The 23,484-nt window shown below is 44.2% G+C and overlaps 1 protein-coding gene across 1 annotated transcript in view; it reads right to left on the bottom strand.

Moving 5' to 3' along the window:
- LOC131294545 (cyclin-dependent kinase 14) overlaps positions 1 to 23,484 on the bottom strand; it is a 123,118-nt gene that overhangs the window by 29,400 nt on the left and 70,234 nt on the right. Inside the window, exon 3 of the mRNA XM_058322627.1 lies at positions 7,269 to 7,463. Coding sequence (XP_058178610.1) covers positions 7,269 to 7,463 — 195 coding nt within the window. The remainder of the gene's footprint in view (positions 1 to 7,268; positions 7,464 to 23,484) is intronic.

Here is a 23,484-nt window from a genome sequence, read left to right as displayed (position 1 = left end):
AATGGGAAAACATGGAGTGGTTTATTTGGATTGGAAATATATTTCACCCCGCATTCTCACGGGCAGCGAACAACATACCTTCACAGTGCATTTGGCCGGGCTTAAGATCTGCCTCCCTTAGGAATGGGATGGTCTATCTCGCAGGTGCAGGTAGAACGGGAAATCAAAAAAGGAAAAGCAACAGACTGGAGCAGTGAGCCCGGAAACTTTTGTCTTCCACCGGCAAAGGATGGAATTGAATTTGAGCCGTCGAACCTATCCGTCACGGCGAAACCCGACGCGTGCGAAACATCGCAGAAAATGGGCTCCACGAAATTCCCCACGGACGAATTCGTATCGATTCGCCTTATTCGCAGGCTCGGGGGAAAAAGGCCGCCGCATGCCCGAGACGAACGAAAATCGTACACTGTATTTGGCTTAAATTGGAAACAGGGATAAGAACTGGCAAAAGATTGGAGTAGGAGGATTGGGGGATGGAGAAGTCGGTTACGGTTCACGTGCCAAAGCCAATCACGGTGCTGTCTTGTTCGACGCGCAAATCACGTGTCAAAAAGTGCGTATTAATAAAGATTGATCCGATGAATAATTGATGTGGTGGATTTAATTTTCCGTTCAAGGACAAGCAATGTTTACATTGTTGGCATATGCTTTTTGGGATATTTTTGTTGCTTTACTGAAACCATTTGGAGAGACATTATGTTATTAGCAACATATTTTAATAAATAGCAAAAAAAATCTAGTTCTTATTAGAATCAAAATAAAAAAAACAAATTAAATAAGTCTCCATGAATTTTATGTATGTTCATGCAAGTTAAAAGAAAGTAAATTAAAAACATCATTTCATTTTTCACCGGAAAATGCCACTCCGAAACCATGACAATGGACCAAAAAGTTTCTGGAGCGACAGGGTTACAAAAAATATTATTTAAAATTAACGCTCCCCAATTGCATGCTGTAAGACAATTTTATTATTCGGAACAAGTGTGCCGAAAGGCGACAGACACTAACGCTCCTTTGCAAATGTTCAGGAATGGTAAGCACTTCACACTTTAGCCAAACGTTCAAAGTGCTCACAAAAACAGCTAGGGAAACATTTTCTTCATAATCATCACACCCATTCATCTCTCCCGTCTTGACATCAGTTGCGGGCCAAGAGCAAGTTTGGCCGGTGCTTACACCGGGCCGCTTGAGTGGAAGCTTAAAACCCAACTTGGCGCCTCTGTGGCATAAGTTTTTCTTGGAAAACACCGCTCCCGAGAGCAGCGGATTATTAAGTACTTAGGTAATAAGTTTCCCCCAGAAAGGAAGGTCGTCTTGAAGGAACAACAATGCCAAAGCATCCGGGGAGTCGCTCGAGCACGGGCCGAAACGGGACGCATGGATACGCAAAACAGGACACAGCAGACAACATTTTGACAGTTTGTCAAGTGTCCTCTAGAGTAGACGAGTGCTTTTTCGACCGGGCGGATGACGGGTGCACGTCGAGTGAGCGCCCAAAACGGATGCTCGAGATTTGCCAACAAAAATAAATGCCATCTAAAGGGATGATGATGATTCCCGGAAGCGAACGGAGAGCTGAAGCGCCGAAAGGTACTTTAATCAAGAAAACAAGAACGGACCGAACGAAGCAGCGACCGTGGAAAAGAGTGGCACAAACAACTTCTGATTTTCATTACATGACAGTGGAAAATTACATTACGAACTGTCACGTCGGGGGAAGAAAAAAAGTTACCGGGCAGCGGGAAGAAAATGGAAGACACGAAAGCCCGCCCAGCAACACATAAAACCAGTCTAGACCGGTTTTATGCGCCAACGTGCAAAGGTTTGCCAAAGCGCGGAGGGTGTGTCTTTTATGGGGCGGGTGAGTCTCGTTTGAAGTTCTACCAACCCCTCCGGGATCACCGTCTCGCACCTTCCCCAATGATGCTGCTTTCCACTGGACCGAGGATGTTTTCTTCATCAAAAGTAGTTTTCGATTTTTGCTCACTTCGCCCAAACGAGGAAACATGTATATTTAACGAGTGCCGACCAAATGGACTTCTGGACCAGCGCTGGCATATCTGATAATTTTTCCCTATGCTCCGAACGTCGAAGTTTTACTTGCCAGAAAAAAGTCCTTCGATCCAGCAAGGACTCACATGTGGGAACAGCATTTTTATACTTTCCAAAGCAGGAAAAGAACGCCGTCGAAATGGAGCATTTTTTGGGATGGAAAAACTTTTTGCTCCACACTATTCAAAATGGACCACCGATGAAACTGTAACAGCGACAGTCAACACAAACACACACGCGTTCAGAAATACAGTCACATGGACTGTATTTTAATTTGAAAATGGATTCGAGCAATAACCGGAAGTTGAGCAACACATCCCATGCCTTCGCCCCGTCGAGCATAATGTAAGTGAATGTTAGTTTTAACGGTCGATCGGTAACGAAAATGAATGTGTAACTAATGGAATATGGTGTGCATACGGTGGAAGATTAAAACTAATCACCGGTAGCACTAATGGCGACACCGACGGCTAAACCAAACGTTTATTGTCGCACGAAATAGCCTTTCTGTAAAAGGCAGTTTCTTTGCCAAGCGTAAAGCGGATACAAATAAAATTAAATTGAAAAAATTTAAACATGTAGAGTGGAAAAATGGACTGTTTTTGTAAAAACAATGTTTAAAGATCACGATAAAATATCACAATAACATCAACTCTGCGAAATTAATTGATTTGAGTTTAACAAACCTGTAGAGAGAATATTATTCGTAATTGGCAAATTGCATGAAAATTTGTATTACATGAAAAATTGAATAACATAAAACCATCGTCCCTGCAGATAAGTTTCACGCGACACCAGGCGCCTCCATTATTTACCCAATCACTTAAAAACAGTAGCTCGCGTGCTCCAGCCAACACGATTTTGAGCGGCAATTTGATTAAGGTTTTGTCACGCGCCCACTAACTCGGAACGGATAGCAGCGGGAAGGTGATTAATTTAAATTAATGGAACAAATACACGTTCGTGCAGACAACACAAAGAACCTCCGGTCCGGCGCGTGGAAAAGGAAACAAATCTTTTCGGAACAGATTAACGCACAACGTTCGCCAAATCTCACTCGCACATTGGCCACGGGTCAAATGCGTTCGCAGTTTTCAGCAAAATGATGGCAGATAGATTTTCTTCCAGCGTGGCGGACGTGAAAATCGTTTATTCGGGGGGAGGGTGGAAAAAAAGGATCTTTCCAAACGGGAAAGAAAATGGACCATCAAAATGTGGCGGCTTTTCCAACTTGTTGAGCGTCGGCAAAGACGTCCGACGTTCGTTCACGCACCGAGAGGTGTGCGTAAAGGGTCGGTCCACGCGGTAACGAGCGCCCGAACGAACCGAGCGCTTCCAGAACCTGGGTAGGAAAACCCCCACCCACAAACAACCTGACGCCGTGAAAACTTGTTCAAAACAACCATAAATAAAATTCCACCTAAACGACGCACCGTAAATCTGGCGACCCGCACGGACCCGGCTGCCGTTTCGTTTTAGCGACGTTTCGCGGCAAATAACTTCCAGTTCAAACGCAAAAGAGCAGCGCGGAGCAGTGCTTAGATAACCTCGGGCAGGTTGCTTAGCGATGACAGTCAGCAATGGGAAGCGAATAGACAACTTCCACGGTGCGCAAAACCCAAAAGGTTACCGCGTTTACTGCCGGGTCTCTAAAAATGTGTGAAAAAAAAGTCAGCTCCATCCCGAGGATGACCAAGCAACAGGAAAGCGTTCGTAAATTTCAGACCTGTAAGAAATGAAAAAAGTGTCCGCTAAATACTTTATGCAAATAGTCACCCATTAAACGTTAACGATACTTTTTAACTGCTTCATCTAAACAAGGTCGACAATGTATGGGGTTTTCGTACGATCGACCACGTTAGTGGTTAGTGCGAAATAATAAAAAAGACCTTGTTATCACGGGTTGGACAACAACAGTAAAGTTATCTAAAAACCCTCTAGCATTAGCAACAATACATATTTTACTTCGCAAATATGAAAGGGGAAAGGGGGCATAAACGAGGTTTGTGCTTTAACATAACTTTAAGGATAACCGAAGGAACAAAAATACATTATTTAGCCCAAAACTTACTATTTCCGAACAATAGTAAAAAAATAAATTTTGGTTAGGACACACGGTTCTCAGTGGAATAAACAAGTTTGATTTTACTTGTTTGTTATAAAAATAAACTAAAAGCCTATTAGGTACACATATAAACCTAAAATGGGGTCCGCGACAGCCGAGCGGTAGCGCCGGTTAGAAAATCGGCCCATGAGCGCCGGGGCTCACCACCTCGACGGCGTGGGTTCGAATCCCAACCGAGACCGGACCCCTCCCCTGTACGAGAGGACTGACTATCCACGTACACATAGGGTAAAAAGTCTCGTAAGCCCTTAACGGGCAGGCATGACCAAGAGGTCGTTACGCCAAGAAGAAGAAGAAGAAGATAAACCTAAAACCTTAAGTCAACTAACTGAATCCATAAACTTTATGGTCTGGAGCGAAATAACATAAAGTAGAAATAAAACTCTACCAAAGATTGTCAACTATTACGACTGCCTGTACTTTCAACCCCATATGCTATATCCCAAAAAAGTACCGAAACACATTTAAAACAATCTCTTCTGAAGCAAAAAATCTACTCTTGCAAACTAGTTGCTTTAGAAATGGTGGAAAGAGGGAGCTGACCATGAATCAAACTAGTTTGATATATTTTTATGTTGTTTTGTTGACACTAAATGACGTAAGAAATCAATGACCAAAACCTCCGGCCGGAGCGACGACAACCATGGGACCGCCAGACGCCAGTTATTTACGCGTTTGTTGTGACTTGGGCACGAGGTTCACGTTCACCGAAGCATACGCCGAAGCTCGCCTGCTTGGCCTCTGTACGTACGTTTGCCAGTTGGGATGAAATATTGTCACCCATTCACTTTCATTAGATTTAGCTATACCACACAAGGCGTGTGTGTATGTGTGCATACCTAGACGAAGAAAGGATGAAGTATGTATCCTCTCCTACTCCTCATACCAAAGACGGCGCAATGTCGTTGTTTCTTGGCGCGACATCAACGACTGCTTCGAGGCTAGAACCTGATCCCTTCTGGTCGCGCAAGCTCCTGAAACGCCCTGCCCTAAAACGCAAACGTTTCAGCATGTGTGTGTGTGTGTGTGTGTGTGTGTGTGTGTGTGTGTGTGTGTGTGTGTGTGTGTGTGTGTGTGTGTGTGTGTGTGTGTGTGCCGAGGCTGCTGCTACGATAAAGTTATGTGGCTCGGACCATAATCATAAATTTATTTGCTCGGATAAAAATATCCAACCGTCCCTTGCACACAACCCATACACTCGTACACAAAACCACAGCAACGCTCAGCAACATAACGGCGGCGAATGGGACGGGCGTTCCTCCGTCGAGCAATATTATTATCGAGGAAAAAATCATTCAAATGACTTTTCCGTGGCCGATTTCGGTGTGGCCCGATTCGTTCGATGGCTTCGACGGTGTACCGATCGAATATAGTTCTCTATGCATAATGTGTTCGGTTGGAAAAATCGATCGCCACACCCGGGATAGGCTCCTATTTTCTCATTTGATTCCAATGGCAACGTCATTCAAACGGTGCGGGTTTCTATAATGGAATGAAAGCGAATGAAATTTCACATAGCCTTGAATTAATATTCCACCGAGCGCTATCGCGTTCATAATGATCATAAGCATAATATGTGTTCGCGAAAAACCGCAGTGTCAACAAATAATCAACGACGGGTCGGTGTGGAGTGTGATAGATTTAATTAATACTGAATATGTTGAGCATCCACCAAGCTTCACAATGAGCGGAATGAATTAATTGTTGCTACAAACTTTATGGTAATCTAATTATCACCACTCCTGATCATGAACCGCGAAATAAACGAACCATATTTGACTCATTATAAAATAGTAAACATTGATTTTCCTATTCAAAATTTTTTATTCTGGATTAATTTATTATCAACGACGTTGTATAGTCTAGTTTTGGATCAGTAAATTTTACATGTTTTAACACCCAAATTTGTTTCCTAGATACATTTTTAATATGACGATAGGACGATAGGAAAATGATTACCCTTTAAATTAGACATAAAAAGTTCGAAGTTTGGAAATATAGTAGAAAATGTATTTTGGGACATTGCTAATGCATAAGATTAGCCCAAAAAACTTGGCTCGAAAAGTCATCAAATGGTTTGGTTTTTGATATTTTCTTTTATTTCCGTATTACCTAGAGAAAGTCATTGTGTGTTCACTTCCGGAAATGGAACTTGTATTTGTTTTGCAGTAGCGATTAAAATTTGTTCTTGGCTAGAATAACAAGACAATACCGAACAGCGATGTATAGGAAACCCTCGGATTTGGAGGACAGGGCAAGTTTTGGAAACATTTCAAAGACGGTAAGAAAAGTAGAGGAAAGCCCATTAGCACTTACTTTCTGCCGCACTCTCGTATGCCATCCATGTTTTACTCGTATTTTTCTAACTCAGTAAACAACGAAGAAGCAAGGCAAAAACAAAAATCCTACCCCAGGTTCGTTAAATTGAACGAGAAAAGTTCTGGCGCATGGCCTGTGTTCTGATGCATCTTAGGGGCTTGTTTTCTTTCGTGCCAGTTTTTTTCTTTCACGTCGCACAGAAATGGCTCCGCAAACAAAAACGGTGTGTTTAAGCATGAAAACAGATTAACGTGACAGGCCATTCTCCGACGCGGCGGCCGGGAAGGTTTCCACAGTCGATAGGAAAATGGGTAGAACCACCATCACGTATAGTGCGCGAAAGGAAGGGTGATTGGCCCGGGGAGCGCGTGCTTGTGAAAGCCGCAGCGGAAGGAGATTTTCGAACTTTTACTAAAGAAAAATAGCAAACATTCTCACACCGCGGGGCGTGATTTTGGTATCGGGAAAAATTATCTTCCTTAAGGCGGCCGAACAAACAAGCCCCACCCGGAAAAACCGGAAGCGATGGTGACGATGGGGCATCGTGTTTTTGATGGAACCTTCGGTTCGGTTCGCTACACACCACCCCCTCATCGTCTCAGCTGAGGAGCTGTCAGGTAAGTTGTCAGCACGGGCAGGATACTTTCCCCGGGAGTTCCCACTTGCGTGACACTTTGCTGCTGTCACGGACGATGTGCGGGAGGAAGCGGAAAACGAACGGCACTGAAACCTGTGGAAAAAGGTACCCTCGCACCGCCGCAGATTGACTTACGTTTGCTGTAGGACTTATCGGCCGGGATGTTGCCGTTTGGTTCGAGTCGATCGAGGTACTCCTCGGATGTGTAACCGTTGAAGGGCACTTTACCGCCACGATTGTGACCATGTCCATGGTGATGGTGGTGGTGATGCGGAAGCTGGTGGTGATTGTTTTGCTGGGTGGAGTCGTCGCTTTCCTCGCGCGATATGGCTGAAAGAATAAAATAGAAAGAAAGACCCAATAAGTTGAGGAAAATGTACTGCAAGTCTATCCTTAGGACAGTCATTTTAAAAGAAATACAACAAAACAATGAAAAACCCCCGAGAAATAAACACTTAGCAAAACATGTTTTCTATTTTCAAAGGCAATAATTACCCCATTACGTCCAGAATAACGTTGCCAACATTATGTTTTGAAGAATTATCACAATCTCCCGTTTGGTGCACAATGACGAGTGTCATCTCGCGCAGAGGCCTCAATCTTCTATTAGCCATTTAGCCAGTCGAGCACAATTGAAACAAATGTCAGCAACGAACACAAAGGGAAATAATTATCGTCACTCTCACAGAGTGGGGAAAACAGAAATGCCGGGCGGCGCATTTATGTGTCTTTCGCTAGCGAGATGAGCCCCACTTTTTACTTTACGCCTGAAGGATCTGCTCTCGTCGTTCCCGTGCTCAGAGCGTTCCTGTTTTTGTGCGGACAAGAATTGCGATGCTCCAGGAAATAACGTTGATTAATGACACTTCCTCCCAAGTGGCACAACCATAATGTCCCTCAGTGTCAGAAAGCCCCCCATTTGCTGGATGATGTAGATGAGTTTTGCGTAACGGAACGCTCGAAGGTGACAATAACTTTACGCTTTTATTAAACAAGATGTGTTTAAACAAGATTATTTTTTTAAGGATTTTTAAGCGAAATGTTTCGCACAGGATTGAAACAAAAGAAGAACCAACGCAACGTCGGTTTATGCCCATAGAAGTAACATTATATTCTGTATACGTTCCTGAGGACATTTCGAGTCTTTCTAGAAAAAAGACTCTTGACTTGAAGGATTGTCACCCCGGGATGAATAGACAAATAAACAACCTTTTTACTGCAACGAGTGAGTCACTCCCTCTCACATGGTTTACAAACTCATCAGTTTAGTTTTCCTCGTCATGGACCTTCTGAATGGAAGCGACGTAAAATGCGACTGAATTCTTCACTAACAAGGCACGCTGGTCAAGTATGTCGACGTTCTAGCGCTGGCGAAGGAAAAGAAAACGAAATGGATTAGTTCCCGGGCTCGGAAGGTGGAAGGAAAGTGTCATATCACCTTCGGTTCAAGGCTGTCAGAAGCCAGGGCCATTTAAATGTGTGCCGAGATAAACCTAGCAACCACCACCACTATCGCGAGGTTCGACATTCGGGTCGGAAGGTAACACACACCGGCGGCCACCGGTTGGAGTGTGTGCATGAATGAATAATCGTCTCCACGGACCAATCGAGAATCGCGCTTTTCATGGAAAATGGCCAGCACCATCCTCTCCTTTTGCGTTGTGCCTTCTCCAGCCGTGCCACAACAGTTACCAGACTAGCCTGGGGATGACAGCGTGATACGGCAGAACCTGGGGAAGCTAAATTGGCCTATCAGGGATTTCACGGGTCTGCAGCAACCTCGTGTCCCACCACCCGCCACCGGCCCCGGAGATGCTCGGTATTCATAACCGGTGATCTTCTGGAAAAGTCGGCGCTCGCAGCCAGCTATCCCGGAAGCCCGGGTCAGGTTAATCCAGGGGCGTGACCGTGCGGAAACCAAAACTGGGTCAATTACTGCTAACAACCGAGCGAAAGTCCCTGGCAAATGGGCGACTTTGCGGAGTCATCAAACGCCCCTGGCCAGATGGTGGCCACCTTCCGCACGACAAAACCTGTGGGGAGACTGTGACCGGGCGAACCTTTCTCCTGAACCAGATGTTGGTGCCGGTATTAGGTTGATGGAAATTTAAATTTAAATGGATTTACACCATCATCTAGCGGGAAAGGTGGAGGGTTGAAAAGGGCTCGGAGGAGGCTTGTGTGTCATTGCATCTGCTCGAGTTCCCCGTTACCCCCGCGTGCTAGGTGTGTTACCGTCATAAGCGAAACGACCATGGTTACAAGGGACCGCTTCCGGAAGTTCGGTCGATTCTGAACGTCATCAAGAGTAAAGGCTCCGTTACGGAAAAATGCTACCGGCCTTTTGCTGGTGTGTATGCAGTTCATTTTCAACACTCCGCCGGTCCTTGACATAGAACCGAGGGAAGGACGATGAGGCCGCCGACAGTCCCGTGCAATGGGTGAGGTGCACATAGTGCGAAAGGGGAAAATCTGCTGATAGCACCACGTTACGTAAAGCCATACCATTGGGAAAATACTGGCAAAAAATAGGACAACATGTGTGTGTGTGTTGGTATGTCCAAACCATGCATTGGAGCCACCATTTACATCGTATGTCGGGCCGCTCATCAAACCGGAATGAAAACAAACACACACTCGGCCAGGACCAAGGGAGGCAGCCAACGGGAAGTGGCAAGGGAGGCGAGTCAACGTTGGACCTATCCAAACACGATCAGTCTTTCGGTCAAATGAACAAACTGCAGCAAAAGCCAGGCAAGGCAAAGTGAGTTCCCTAGTGGGTGTTGTGTCGGTTTTTGCTGATATGAATTTATTCTGATGAAAGAAAAGCCCTGGAAAATGAATAACAGAAACAACCGGACAAGTAGCGAAACGATGGAAATTTAAAGCGCCCAAAAGAATCTGCAATCATGTCGTGAGGGAGGCTTTATGGTGAATAATTGATTTGCCGGCCCAACCGAGTAAAATGGATGAGGCTGCTCTCGTTTAAAGCTACCCTCCGCGAAGCCCTTCGGTGAATTGTGAAATGGCCGTTTCTAGTCGTAGTTTAATACCACCGGAAAGGTGGGATGATCGGTTGGACAAAATAAACAACACTTGTGCAAACTCAATAAAGTTCAGCCCGCTTATTAGCTTACGGCAAACATGATCTAATAATCGTTCGCACACGCACCGACCCAAAAGGGCAAACATGGAGCCTTTTATTCGACAAAACTAGGGAACCGTTACTATTGCACGTTGGGTGAAACAACCGACTTTAGCCATGTAGCTTTATGTATGCGTATCTTCTCATAAGCTCCTTCAACTTCATCTTTTGTCGGGGAAAACTAGTTTCCGTTTGAAATGGTCGAAAAATGTCCAACTTTTCGCTTGGAATCCTGGAAGCGACACTGAAGGAAACGAGTGGGGAAATCAAATTTCGAAACGTCCATTTTATGGCTTTCCGGTTGTTCGAGTCTCGATGTGGTTCATTGTTAACTAACAAAAGTATGTTTTACTCCGATAATGGGGTGGGTGGGGAGACGGCCACTGGAGTGGACGCAGGAAGCACGGAGACGTCCGGCAGGAGTTTTTGAAATCAAAGAGAATCCTCTATTAAATTACTGACGATTCGATTGATGTTCCTCGGGCAGGACTAATTTGAGGACGCTCGTCTCCAGCGTCGCATTCTTTGCTTTTCCTGAAGTCCTGCTGGTTGTTCATAATGTGGAACCTTGTGCATTTTGATAACCAGAGTTTCTGGCTCCCAAGAGAACTCGAGCAAGATTGGGGAGGAATGACAAAGAAATGAGCACGGTTGACCAACGATTCTGGAAATAAATTGGACATGAAACGCTGCAGGCAACGGGAAGGAAATGTTCGAGTTTACTCATTAAAATACAATGACTGTAAAAGTCTTCCGGTGGTGCTTCGTTACGATTTGATTTCAGACTATGTATTATATTTTAATTAACCGATAAAGCATAGATAATTATGAATACAAATATACTTCACATCGCAAATACCAAACAAAGAAAATCATCGATCGTAAGAAACTACATGAGAATCGTCTTCTGCATACCAACAACTGAACTCGGATAAGCCCAGTGCACCAAACAATTACAAACGGACTTCCTACGATTTGATCGTAGGCTGAAAAGGAAAACGCACATTTCCAGCCATATCGGACGTGATGTGGATAGCCGAATTCGAAAGGTTCTACTGCTCTACAAATTGCACCAAGTTCAGCATCACCGCATGCCTTCCGGGAAGCGAACCCAATCTGCCAGTTCAGTCAATAGATGAAAAAGACGTTGCTCCTCACTTGGCGCACTTTATATGCGAACACAGAAGAAGAAGCTGGATCACCCAGGGGGACACGGTGTCTGGACGTGAATATTTTCTTCAATGTTATTTCTCTCGTTATAGAAGAGTCGGTCCCAGAAGGAAGGAAGTGAGCATGGTCAGGGTAAGCCACAAGTCTGATTTGCTAAAATGGTTCACGTAAATTTGGTGGTCTTACATTTAGACATTCATATTGTGAAGCTAATAAATGTAAACACATATTTGTCCCAGTACAAGCAAAATAAATGCAATGTGTTGGTAAGAAATCAAAACGAATCCAGTTTTTAAGTCCAACATAGCAAATGACGGTCTTGCGATTATAATTTTGAGACGCTTCACTCATTTCTAAAATATTACACAATAGGTTTCCATTGGCGCTCGTTTCGAGGAATTTGCCACCATGTTTGCGTTCGCGGTCTGTTTTCACATCGTCTTAAAACAGGGCCGATAACTTGACAAGAAAACAAAAAAGCTAGCCAGAGTTCACTAGCTGGCCGGAAAGATTTAATTGAAAAGCGGAAAATTAACTTCACAAAACTGCTGTCAAACGATTGTATTTTAATTAACCAGTCATTCGTAACGTTTACCGCACCGAATGGATGAGCGACATGCTGCACGGTGAAGTTGCTCGGTTCGCTTCTTTGGCCGTCGTCGAGCCCGTCCCCCTCCCACTTTGCGGTTTGGCGTTTTGGGAAGTTTCTTACCCATCGAAAGGGCGGGCAACGGCGACATTGAAACGGAGCCATCTTCGGAGCAGGCAATGGCGGCGCGAACCGGGTATTAAAAGGCGTCATTACAGTCATTACAAAACAGCAACCTACGCGGGTTTACGGCTGTGGTGGAACTCTACCAACCGAACCGCGAAGCGGCTTCCATAACGAGCGAGACAAAACAATGTTTTGCGAGATGTAATACCACTTAGTCGGAAAAGTTCCACGGTGGCAGCGCTTTCGGAGATCGGGAACGCCGGGATCGGCGGGAAAGTTATTACACGATTCCACTGTCAAACGATTTCCCATCAGCAGTCTCGCGGTGGGCTGTTGATGCTGGGGATTTTCCTGTGCTAGGAAAGCCGCCCTGCCACACAGTGCTACCCATGCCACAACACAAGCCACACTGCGCTAAAGATTTGCCCTGATGGGAAACGATTTTCCAGACGGAAAAATTCAATAACGGGAAAACATGGCTTCCCGGCTTTGCAGCGAGGCGGCAGCCGACCGACCGGCACGTAGAATGATGTAAAATGAAAAGTTTGTCAATCGTATTTAACACTCGTGCTGGAGAAGCAAAGTTGAAATTGTCGAGGGGAAGAAATAGGAAATACGCCGTTGCTACGTGCTAATGTCGTTATATTGGAGCAATCGAATGGTAAGTACAGTTCAGGACTGAGTGTACAACGTGAGTATAAGTTTTAACTTCAATTTCAATGAACGAGGTTATTATGTCGAATTACAACAAAAATGCTTCGGAAATCTACCGAGACAGCAAAATCATCACGATGAAATAGTTGAGAAGCAAATTTCAATCGACATTTTAAAAATTGTAGAACTTTAAATGGATAAAAGACAGAAAAATTAGAAAATTGAATTAGAAAAAAATTATGAAATATGGGAGAAAAGGGGATAATTTCTAACTAAAAGAAGTCGTTTTGGTTCACTTCCCGTGAGTTAGACGAGCGATGAACAAGCCGACGGAAGTTTATCCAACCGTTATCAAACTAAGCAGACAGAATATGTATCGAACGTTTGGATCGCGAAAAGAACACATTTCGCTCACCAGTGGTTATGAAGAATACACCGCTAGCCTTGGAGCGAGCGTTAAATTATTTGCTCAAGTGCCATAACATACCATAACGAATGCAGCGTTTCCTGGTATGTGTAAAGTACAAGCCATCTTGCAGGCACCAATTTCAAATATATACTCAATTTGTAGATTTTTTTTTCCTACCACTATCACAGTTTGTGGTTTCACACAAAAAGTTATTTGAGTAATTGTTTGTACCACATAAACTATTGTTATCAAACAACTCTCCTTACACGATTCCCACAACTTACAGCCGGTCCAACCTTTCAAGCATGGTTTCACATGGTTCTGAACTCGGCTAAAATTGGATGCGTTGCAAGTTTACAGAATAACAGTAGCTACTCGCATGAGAAGACAATGACAACCCAATGACACTCGGATGAGATCACCTTTTCTGCAGCAGTGCATTGTTTAAACCAGGTTTTTAAACATCCAAGAGGGTACAACCTAGTTGATCGTATTATATGAGAACGTCTTACTACAAAACGACGAGTGAGAATCATCTTCTTAGAAACGGTTATAATATAGATACAGATTTCCTTCATTTGTTTCGCGAAGGTCACCACTCCCCGCTTGATAGGACCTTCCTGATCACAATGAACTGAAGAGGAGAACTGCTTTCCACCACAAGAAACATGAAGAACTCAATCGAACAAATAATCGCTCGATATTTCAGTTGGTTGCCAGTAACGATGCTGTGTTTCGGTCAATTTTGGTCCAGACTCGGTAAAACCCACCAACTTTGGGCAGTCTGCAACAGAAGAGGATGGTGTTGTGGGTGGTTGCAGTATTTACCCAACTGCAATGTAGCTCCTTGGCAACAGAGATGGGCGTGGTTCTGAAAATCTGACACGCGTATATACATCTCTTTGAAGAAGCTGTTGTACCCGTGTCCGGCGATTGAGTATAAAACAGATCAGTCGTACCAGTGTCAGATCACAGCGAAGTGTCTATTCCTGCAGTACCGTTGTTCCGGCGCATATAGCAAGATGGCAAGGTGGATTTTGGGTAAGTATTTCGCTTCATCAGCTTGCTTTTGAGTGCTGAAGAAAAACCTTAATGTCGTATCTCTCCCAGTTCTCGGAGCCCTGTGTGGTCTAATTGGTGGTCTACAGGCGCAAGACTACTGTACTAAGAGCTATTGTGACCCAGACAGACCAAACGTGGGTTGCAACCCTCCTCCCTTAAGTGGTGGACCGCTGTGCGCCGGTAAAAATGCTGCTGTCATCGACATTACACCGGCTCGCCAAGCGCTTATTCTCAACGAGCACAACACGCGACGCTCACAATTTGCTTTGGGTAATCTGCCGCCCTTTGCATCTGCCAAGCGTATGCCAACACTTACCTGGGATGCCGAGCTTGCCAAACAGGCCGGAAATAATGCACGTTCTTGTGACAGTAAGCATGATAAGTGCCGCAACACGGCTGTGTATGCTTATGCAGGACAAAATCTGGCCACTTCGTCTTTCTACGGCATGACCAAGTCCATTGAAACTTTGATCAAGGAGGGCATCAACAGTTGGTGGAGCGAGAATAATGTTACCACCCAGGCCCAGCTGGACAAGTATCCTGAAGACTATACCGGGTAGGAACCATGGTGTTTCGCTGAATCTGGCCACCGATTCTTTTCTGTATCGTATTTTCTATCAAATACTTTTTCTACTTCATATTTGTAGTCCCGCCATTGGACACTTCACCCAAATGGTCAGCGATCAGTCAAGCCGAATCGGCTGTGCTATGCAGTACTGGATCAACTTGAAGAACAACATTAAGTGGGACAGGTACTACCTCGTCTGTAACTACGGGCTGACAAACGTAATCGGAACCCCCGTCTACAAGAAGGGTCCCGTCGGATCCGGCTGTACTACGGGAGTCAACACTGACGCAGGGTTGAGCGGTTTGTGCAAGCCAACGGAAGATATCAAACCGGAGCCGAACCAAAGTGATGCACCACAGCAGCAAGCGGACGAATATTCATATGATTATTAGATCGCGAAAAATACCGCTGACATAGCAATATACGTGGACAGCCTAAATTCGAACGTTCGCTTTTACAAGTGAAATTATTTGAAGCTTTTGGTAGTATGTGTAGACGAGCAGTCATTTTCAAGTGAAGTTTGTCCTTATTAATCAATAAGGACAACAGTTGAAAACACACGCTATTTGGCTACACTACTCTGCAAAAAATTCTTGAAAATTTAGAAAAACTTGTTTTGTTTCAAAATAGTTTAAATATTGAGAAAAATATGTGATAGATCTTTACAATCAGGTTTTTACCAACCTAACAATAGCTGCTTTGGTACCTGTTTTTAATTTTTTTGATCAAAATATCATTTACTGCAACGTTACACAAATAAGCTCACTGTCTATTAGTTATGAGTCATACGATTCTTGTCGTGGATCGACTCGGAATCGAGTTCATTCCTAGGGTAATTGAGTTCGACATGTGGGTGCAATGGATTCGGATTGATCGGTGAGTGCTGCTAGGCATAAGCGAGTTCGACTCGTAGGTTCGAATCGATCGGAAGTCGTTGTACCAACAGGTCAACCTGAACCAGTGAGTTGAAATTGGGAATTCGACCCGAATCGCTCCGGGTCGCTTCCAACGGTCCAAGGTTCAACAACTCATTGAGAGCTTATTCAGATACGCCCGGCATTGTATTTACGGACTGTTTGCATCCATGAATTGTTGTGTCTGTTGTTCATAAGTTTAGGTGCATAACTCCTTGATGGAACCGTATTGGGAGGGTCAATGGGTCATTCATGGGGTGCTTTACAGTTCCTTTGCTCGTTGAGTTATAGATGGCTCCAAGCCGGAAGATTCGAGTCGACACGCTCATCACTAATCATCTCCCATAGCTCGTTCGTTTTAAAGGTTCCGCATCACTTGGACTACTTCAGGCGGAGATCGAATCGGGAAATCGTCATCGTACCCAGGTGCACCAAGTGGTACTTCTGCGTCCATGCTCCTGTTCATAATGTCCCCGTTTAGGTGCTCTTCAAAATGTTGGTCACCATAGCTGGTGAGCAGTTCACCATCGCTATCCCGGCACATGTCTATGGCAGGTTCAGCAGATCTACGTTGCCGGGTAATAAGAGCTTTAGGCTGTCACCAGACCGGTGGAGCTGCCCAGGGTCCTCAGAAGATCGATGCTCCTGCGCGTTCTTTTTCCTCCTGAAGACCAAAACAAGCCTATTTCTGGCAACCCTGTACTGCTCCACATTGGCTCTCGTTCCAGCCTGCAGCATTCTACCCCAGGCAAGGTCTACGAGCAGGTGACACACAGCATCAAACCAGTCAATCAAGCATGGACAAGCTTTCTATTGCATTGAAACCGCATGTACGACACAATATTGCACTACATCATAAAGCATGAGACAAAATAAGTAAAAACATTTGTGGCTAACGCATTGTGCATAAAATTTTTTAAACTTCGTAGTCGGTCAAATTTGAACCAATAAAAAAACTTAAATGGCTTACAAAGTCCCTACAAAATATCATCTGTAGAGTCTTATCATATACAATGGTCGAACCCATTTAAATGTAAAAAAACCCGATCGTGAGTGGTGTACAGAGATACCTTTTTCTTGTAAGCGTGTTGCTGCTACAGTTGAATATGTTTCTGAATTTGGCTAAAATTGATTCAGTTGCAGGTTTACAGAATAACAAAAGCAACACTAACACATACTCAATGACACTCGCATGAGATCACCTTTTCTGGAGCAGTGCATTATTTAAACAAGGCTTTCCAGCATCCAAGAGAGTGCGGCCTAGTCAATGGAGTTCTTTGAGGACGTCTTACTGCAAAACGACATGAGAATCATCTTCTTAGAAACGGGTTCAATACAGAGACGGTTTTCTCAATTTGTTTCGTGAAGGTCACTACTCCCCGCTTGATAGGCCTCTTCGGTCAATTCTGTCCAGACTCGGTAAAACTCACCACTTATGGACAGTCTGCAACAGAAGAGGATGGTGCTGTGGGTGGTTGGTGTATTTACCCAACTGTAAAGCAGCTCCTAGGCAACAGAGATGGGCGTGGTTCTAGAAATCTGACACGCGTTTACATCTCTTTGAAGAAGCTGTTGTACTCCTGTCCTGTGCTTTGGGTATAAAATAGATCAGTCGTACCAGTGTCAGACCATAGCGGAGTGTCTATTCCTGCAGTACCGTTGTTCCGGCGCATATAGCAAGATGGCAAGGTGGATTTTGGGTAAGTAATTCGCTTCATCAGCCTGCTTTTGAGTGCTAAAGAAAAACCTTAATTTCGTATCTCTCCCAGTTCTCGGAGCCCTGTGCGGTCTAATTGGTGGTCTACAGGCGCAAGACTACTGTACCACGAGCTACTGCAAAGAAGACAAACCAAACGTGGGTTGCAACCCTCCTCCCTTAAGTGGTGGACCGCTGTGCGCCGGTAAAAATGCTGCTGTCATCGACATTACACCGGCTCGCCAAGCGCTGATTCTCAACGAGCACAACTCGCGACGCTCACAATTTGCTTTGGGTAATCTGTCACCCTTTGCACCTGCCAAGCGTATGCCAACGCTTACCTGGGATGCCGAGCTTGCCAAACAGGCCGGGAATAATGCCCGTTCTTGTAACAATAAGCACGATAAGTGCCGCAACACGGCTGTGTATCCTTATGCTGGACAAAATCTGGCCACTTCGTCTTTCTACGGCATGACCAAGTCCATTGAAACTTTGATCAAGGAGGGCATCAACAGTTGGTGGAGCGAGAATAATGTTACCACGCAAGCCCAGCTGGACAACTATCCTGAAGACTATACCGGGTAGGAACCATGGTGTTTCGTTGAATATGACCACCGAATTCCGCATTTTTGTCTGCATCTTTCTTTCTATCAAATACTTTTTCTACTTCATATTTGTAGCCCCGCCATCGGACACTTCACCCAAATGGTCAGCGATCAGTCAAGCCGAATCGGCTGTGCCATGCAGTACTGGATCAACTTGAAGAACAACATTAAGTGGGACAGGTACTACCTCGTCTGTAACTACGGGCTGACAAACGTAATCGGAACCCCCGTCTACAAGAAGGGTCCCGTCGGATCCGGCTGTACTACGGGAGTCAACACTGACGCAGGGTTGAGCGGTTTGTGCAAGCCAACGGAAGATATCAAACCGGAGCCGAACCAAAGTGATGCACCACAGCAGCAAACGAACGATATTCCAGTTGATTATTAGATCGCGAAATTATTTGAAGTTTTCAGATGTATGGGTAGACAAGCAATCATTTTCAAGTGAAATTTGTCCTTATTAGCCAATAAGTACAACAGTTGAGATCACACTCTATTTGGCTACACTACTCTGCAAAAAATTCTTGAAAATTTAGAAAAACTTGTCTTGTTTGAAAATAGATTGAGTCTCGAGAAAATCTGAAAGCTCTTTTTCTTCTTCTTCTTGGCGTAACGACCCCTTGGTCATGCCTGCCCGGTAAGGGCTTACGAGACTTGTTTCCCTGTTGTACGTGGATAGTCAGTCCTCTCGTACAGGGGAGGGTCCGATCTCGGTTGGGATTCGAACCCACGCCGTCGAGGTGGTTTGTCCCGGCGCTGATGGGCCGATTTTCTAACCGGCGCTACCGCTCGGCTTTCGCGGACCCCAGCTCTTTACAATCTGGTTTTTATCAACCTAACAATAACTGTTTTTAATTTATTTAATCAAAATATCATCATTTCAATAAATTCACTTTATATTAGTGATGATTCGATTCTTTTCCTTGGTTGACTCAGAATCGAGTTCGTTCCTAGAGTAATTGAGTTCGATATGTGGGTGCAACGAGTTCAGGTTAACTGGTGGGTGCAGCTAAGCATATGCGAGTTCCACTCGTAGGTTCGGATCGATAAGAACTCGTTGCGGGCCAAGCTGAAAAAAACGAGTCGAACTCGCATATGCTTTGCTGTAGGTACGGATCGAACCGGTCATCACTACTTGCAATTCGTACAACTATTTACATGTTGGTTTCAATGATGTGGATTTTATAGTTGGAAAATTGATTTCATTTATCTCGAACAGGTGCACGGTCAAAAGATCCAAGTTTAATTGCACAATATTAACTGAAAAATAAAACCAATTTTATAGAGACAGCGTATGCATAGTTGGGAACGCAAGCGCACATGACTTTAGCAACCATTCGACTGATATTAAACTCATTGAAAATTACGTTTGCACATAACACCACGAGAAAGGTAAAGGATCGCTAAGTAATATATCGGATATCATAGTTCCCTACGCTTTTGGGTGAAATAATGGATTCCAAGTAAGCCAATCCAATTCAGACATGATCAAAAGACATTAATTAGACAGAAAATTGGGAGACAGTAACGTTGTGTTCGTTAAAACAACGAATTCTGGAATTCTTTTACGAATTTTGGAATAGCCGCGCGAATAAAAGGTCAAAGACTAATCTAACTTAGTTTAGCTTTGATGTCCAACAAAAAAAAACCAATGGCCGTCTTAATGGTAGTATTACTGAAAAGTTTATGCATTTTGATAAGATTTATTCGAGTGATTAAATAAGTGTATGAAAATAATTAATTCGATCAACTCTACTGCCATTACGACGGCCATTGGACATCAAAGCCATACACCTTGACTTCTGTGCTCTATAAACCTTCGCCATATGTTTAGCTTGGTTTGGTCACCTTGTTCAGCAGCGAGCAAGACAAAGCAAGACAAGGCAACCGTAGCAGTAGCTGACCGTATTGGCTGCGGAGCCAGTCTTGCGTTGAGGACGACCGTGCTGGCCGGTAGCGGCTGTATGTACTTAGTAGAACATGGTAGAGTTGACGACAATATGCAGACTTTGCTTTCTCTTTCAATGTATGGACAAAACCAATACCAGTGCTAAATTGGTCAATACTTCTGTTTTGAAAATTACCAGGCGAGATAAACCCATCTCCTGTCACCCAATGTAAGAGCGCACCGGCGACTTCGTGGCGTAGCCATGAAGGCAACATTTTTACTTTAAATTACATGCTCTAGTTTACAGCACTAAGGATGAACATTACGATAAACAGCGCTCTGGTTCTGGCGTAGTAGGAATATGGGACCAAATCAACTACACAAACTCACCAATATGGCATTGCGCATGAAGTATTTAAAGTGAAAACACAAATGAAGTAAACCTAATGCTAAACCATTTCAATCCCCCGCTGCCCTCAAACTGCTCATGGTCACCCATTTGTTCGCCGCTAATGGGTACATCCCTTTGCGCTGTATCCCTGCGTTGATTCACGAATGAGCGCTTCTTCCTCCGAGCTCGATCTCTTCGCACGCTTGTCGCACGAGTGATGTAAATGCAACAAATAACTAAACTTTAGTCTAATTAGTCTAATTGCTGTGAATCAATTTATTTATGTCAAACGCCGACAATGGTGCATAGTTCAAGGGCTCAGATCCGCTCAGTGGTAGGTCTATTGTTTTTGTTGCCTTTTTATTGCACTACCCCCCACCACCCAGTTTTCGATTGCACTGAAATGCTTTCGATTGCAACACGATATTGCACTACAGCATACAACATGAAGCTTTTATCCCTTGTCCACAAACAAGCAAGAAAGGTTTTTCCTTACTAATGGAAAATGCGCACAATATATTTCAAACGTTGTTCAATTTCAACGTGTTCAATTTCAAGTCGATCAAGTTTGAACCAATCAAAAGAAAATGGTTTACAAATTCCCTACAAAACATCATCTGTAGCATACAATGCTCGTACTTGTTTGACTAAAAAAATATTCAGATCGAGGGTAGTAAACAGATATATCATTTTAATTAAAAAAATGAAGGTAGGTTTTGGGCATGGTCACACCACAAACACAAACAATAATAGAGATATTATTGAAACACAATGGGGTTCCCCGAGGACGCGTTACGACAAAACAACCACTGTTAATGATCTTCCTCGCATGGATGTAATGAAGATGTGACGTACCTTCGTTCGTTTCATGAAGGTAACTTGACAACATCTGCCTGTTTACGATGAACTGGAGCGGAGGAGTTCTACTTCACAGGAAAAATATAGAACACTCAAATATAAACAATCGGTCGATATTCCAGTTGTTTGCTAGTAAAGGGTTTGTTTTGATCATTTTTGCCACGGCACATTGACACCCAATAACTTCAGGTACTCCACGACATTAGAGAATGACGTTTTGCATGGGTGCAGTGTTTACCCAAGTGTTCCTGATAACAAAGATGAGCGGGGTGTTACCAATCCGACACGCATATACCTCTCTTTAGAGATTGTTCTAACGTGTCCTTTGCTTTAGGTATAAAACAGATCAGTCGTGCCAGTGTCAGACTATAGAGAAGTATCTATTCCAGCAGTACCGTTGTTGCAGAGCAGATAGAAAGATGGCAAGGTGGATTTTCGGTAAATACTTCAGTTGCACCAGCTTACTTTCATAGCACCGAAGGCATACTTCTAATCATTTCATCTCTCTTGTAGTTCTCGGAGCCCTGTGCGGTGTAATTGGTACTCTACAAGGGCAAACTAACTACTGTACCACCAGCTACTGTACCGGAGGTCGAACAAACGTGGGATGCAACCCTCCACCATTGACTGGCGGACCGCTCTGCGCCGGTAAAAATCCTGCTGTCATCGAAATGACACCGGCTCGTCAAACACTGATTCTCACCGAGCACAACACGCGACGTTCGCAACTAGCATCGGGTCAACTCTCACCATTTGCGCCCGCCAAGCGTATGCCAACACTCGCCTGGGATACCGAACTTGCGAAACAGGCTGGCAATAATGCACGCTCTTGCGATTACAAGCACGATCAGTGCCGCAGCACGGCTGTGTATGCTTATGCTGGACAGAACCTGGCTATTTCATATTTCTACGGCATGACTAAGACTGTCGAAACTCTGATCACGGAGGGTATTGCGAGTTGGTGGAGCGAGTATAAGGACACCACGCAGGGGCAGCTCGACAAGTATCCTAGCGGCTACACTGGGTAGGTACAATGGCATTGCGTTTGATCCGGCCGCCAAGTTATTCCTAGTTATCCCAAAATGTTCAGTGTCTAATTTTCGTGTACACACTTCTTCTATTGCTTCTATTGCACTCTGACAGTCCCGCCATCGGACATTTCACCCAGATGGCTAGCGACCAGACAAACCGAATCGGATGTGCCATGCAGTACTGGAAGAAGGACAATAAGTGGGAGACGTACTACCTCGTCTGTGACTACGCGTTGACAAACATGATCGGCAGTGCGGTCTACAAGCAGGGTCCCGTCGCATCCAACTGTACTACGGGAGTCAACACTAGCCCTGGGCTGAGCGGTCTGTGCAATCTGGCGGAAGTTGTCAATCCTGTACCTAACTAAGATGCAGAACAGGTTAAGGAGCCCTTCTATCGCGAGCCAAATGTTGTTCACACCAATTACTAATGAAAATGTGCGCAAAGCCTTGATGTGAACGTTAATGTGTGCAGTAAACACGTGTTCAGATGTGCTGCGCCAAATTGGGTCATATCGTAATGAATGAAACGTTTCGTAGTATGTGCAAAATGACAGTCATCTTGCAGAATTTGCAGAAAAACACACTCTAAGTGGGTACAGTGTTTTGATCACATTTTAGTATCAGCATGAAAATTTATTTTGTCGACAAAATTCTTACAATATTGGAGGAAATATATTTTAGATTTGTGGGTTTATCTTTCTAACAATTACCATAGTTAATGGTTTTACACTAAAATTTATTTGAATAATTGTTTGCACTACGGAAAGTATTGTCATTTTAACTAAAACCTCTTTTCACAGGACTCCCACAACTTACAACCGGTAAAGATATTCTTCCAATCTAGCAAGCGTGTTGCTGCTGCGGTTCCACATGGTTCGGAACTCGGGTAAAAATGGTTGAATGGCAGGAATAACAGAAACACTTTCTAATAGTGATGAGATATACGATTTTTCTCATGGAAAGACCCGGCATCCAGTTCGTCTCTAGAAGAATTGAGTTCGACCTGTGGTTGAAATGAGTTCGGGTTGCCCGGTGGGTGCAGCTAATCATATGCGAGTTCGACCCGTTGGTGCAACGAGTTCGGGTCGTCAATGTGTCGAACTCGCAGGTTCGGATCGAGCCGGTCATCACTACTTTATATTCCCTCTTTACACGGACATTCCTAGACGTTTATGTCAATCACAGTATCATTGGTTTCTATGATGTGGATTTCATAGTTTCAAAACTGATGTGATTTATCAC

Source organism: Anopheles ziemanni, chromosome 2 (genome assembly GCF_943734765.1).
Source record: "Anopheles ziemanni chromosome 2, idAnoZiCoDA_A2_x.2, whole genome shotgun sequence".
Classification (NCBI taxonomy): domain Eukaryota; kingdom Metazoa; phylum Arthropoda; class Insecta; order Diptera; family Culicidae; genus Anopheles; species Anopheles ziemanni.
Note: the sequence above shows the minus strand (reverse complement) of the source record. Positions and strands in the feature narration are given on the sequence as shown.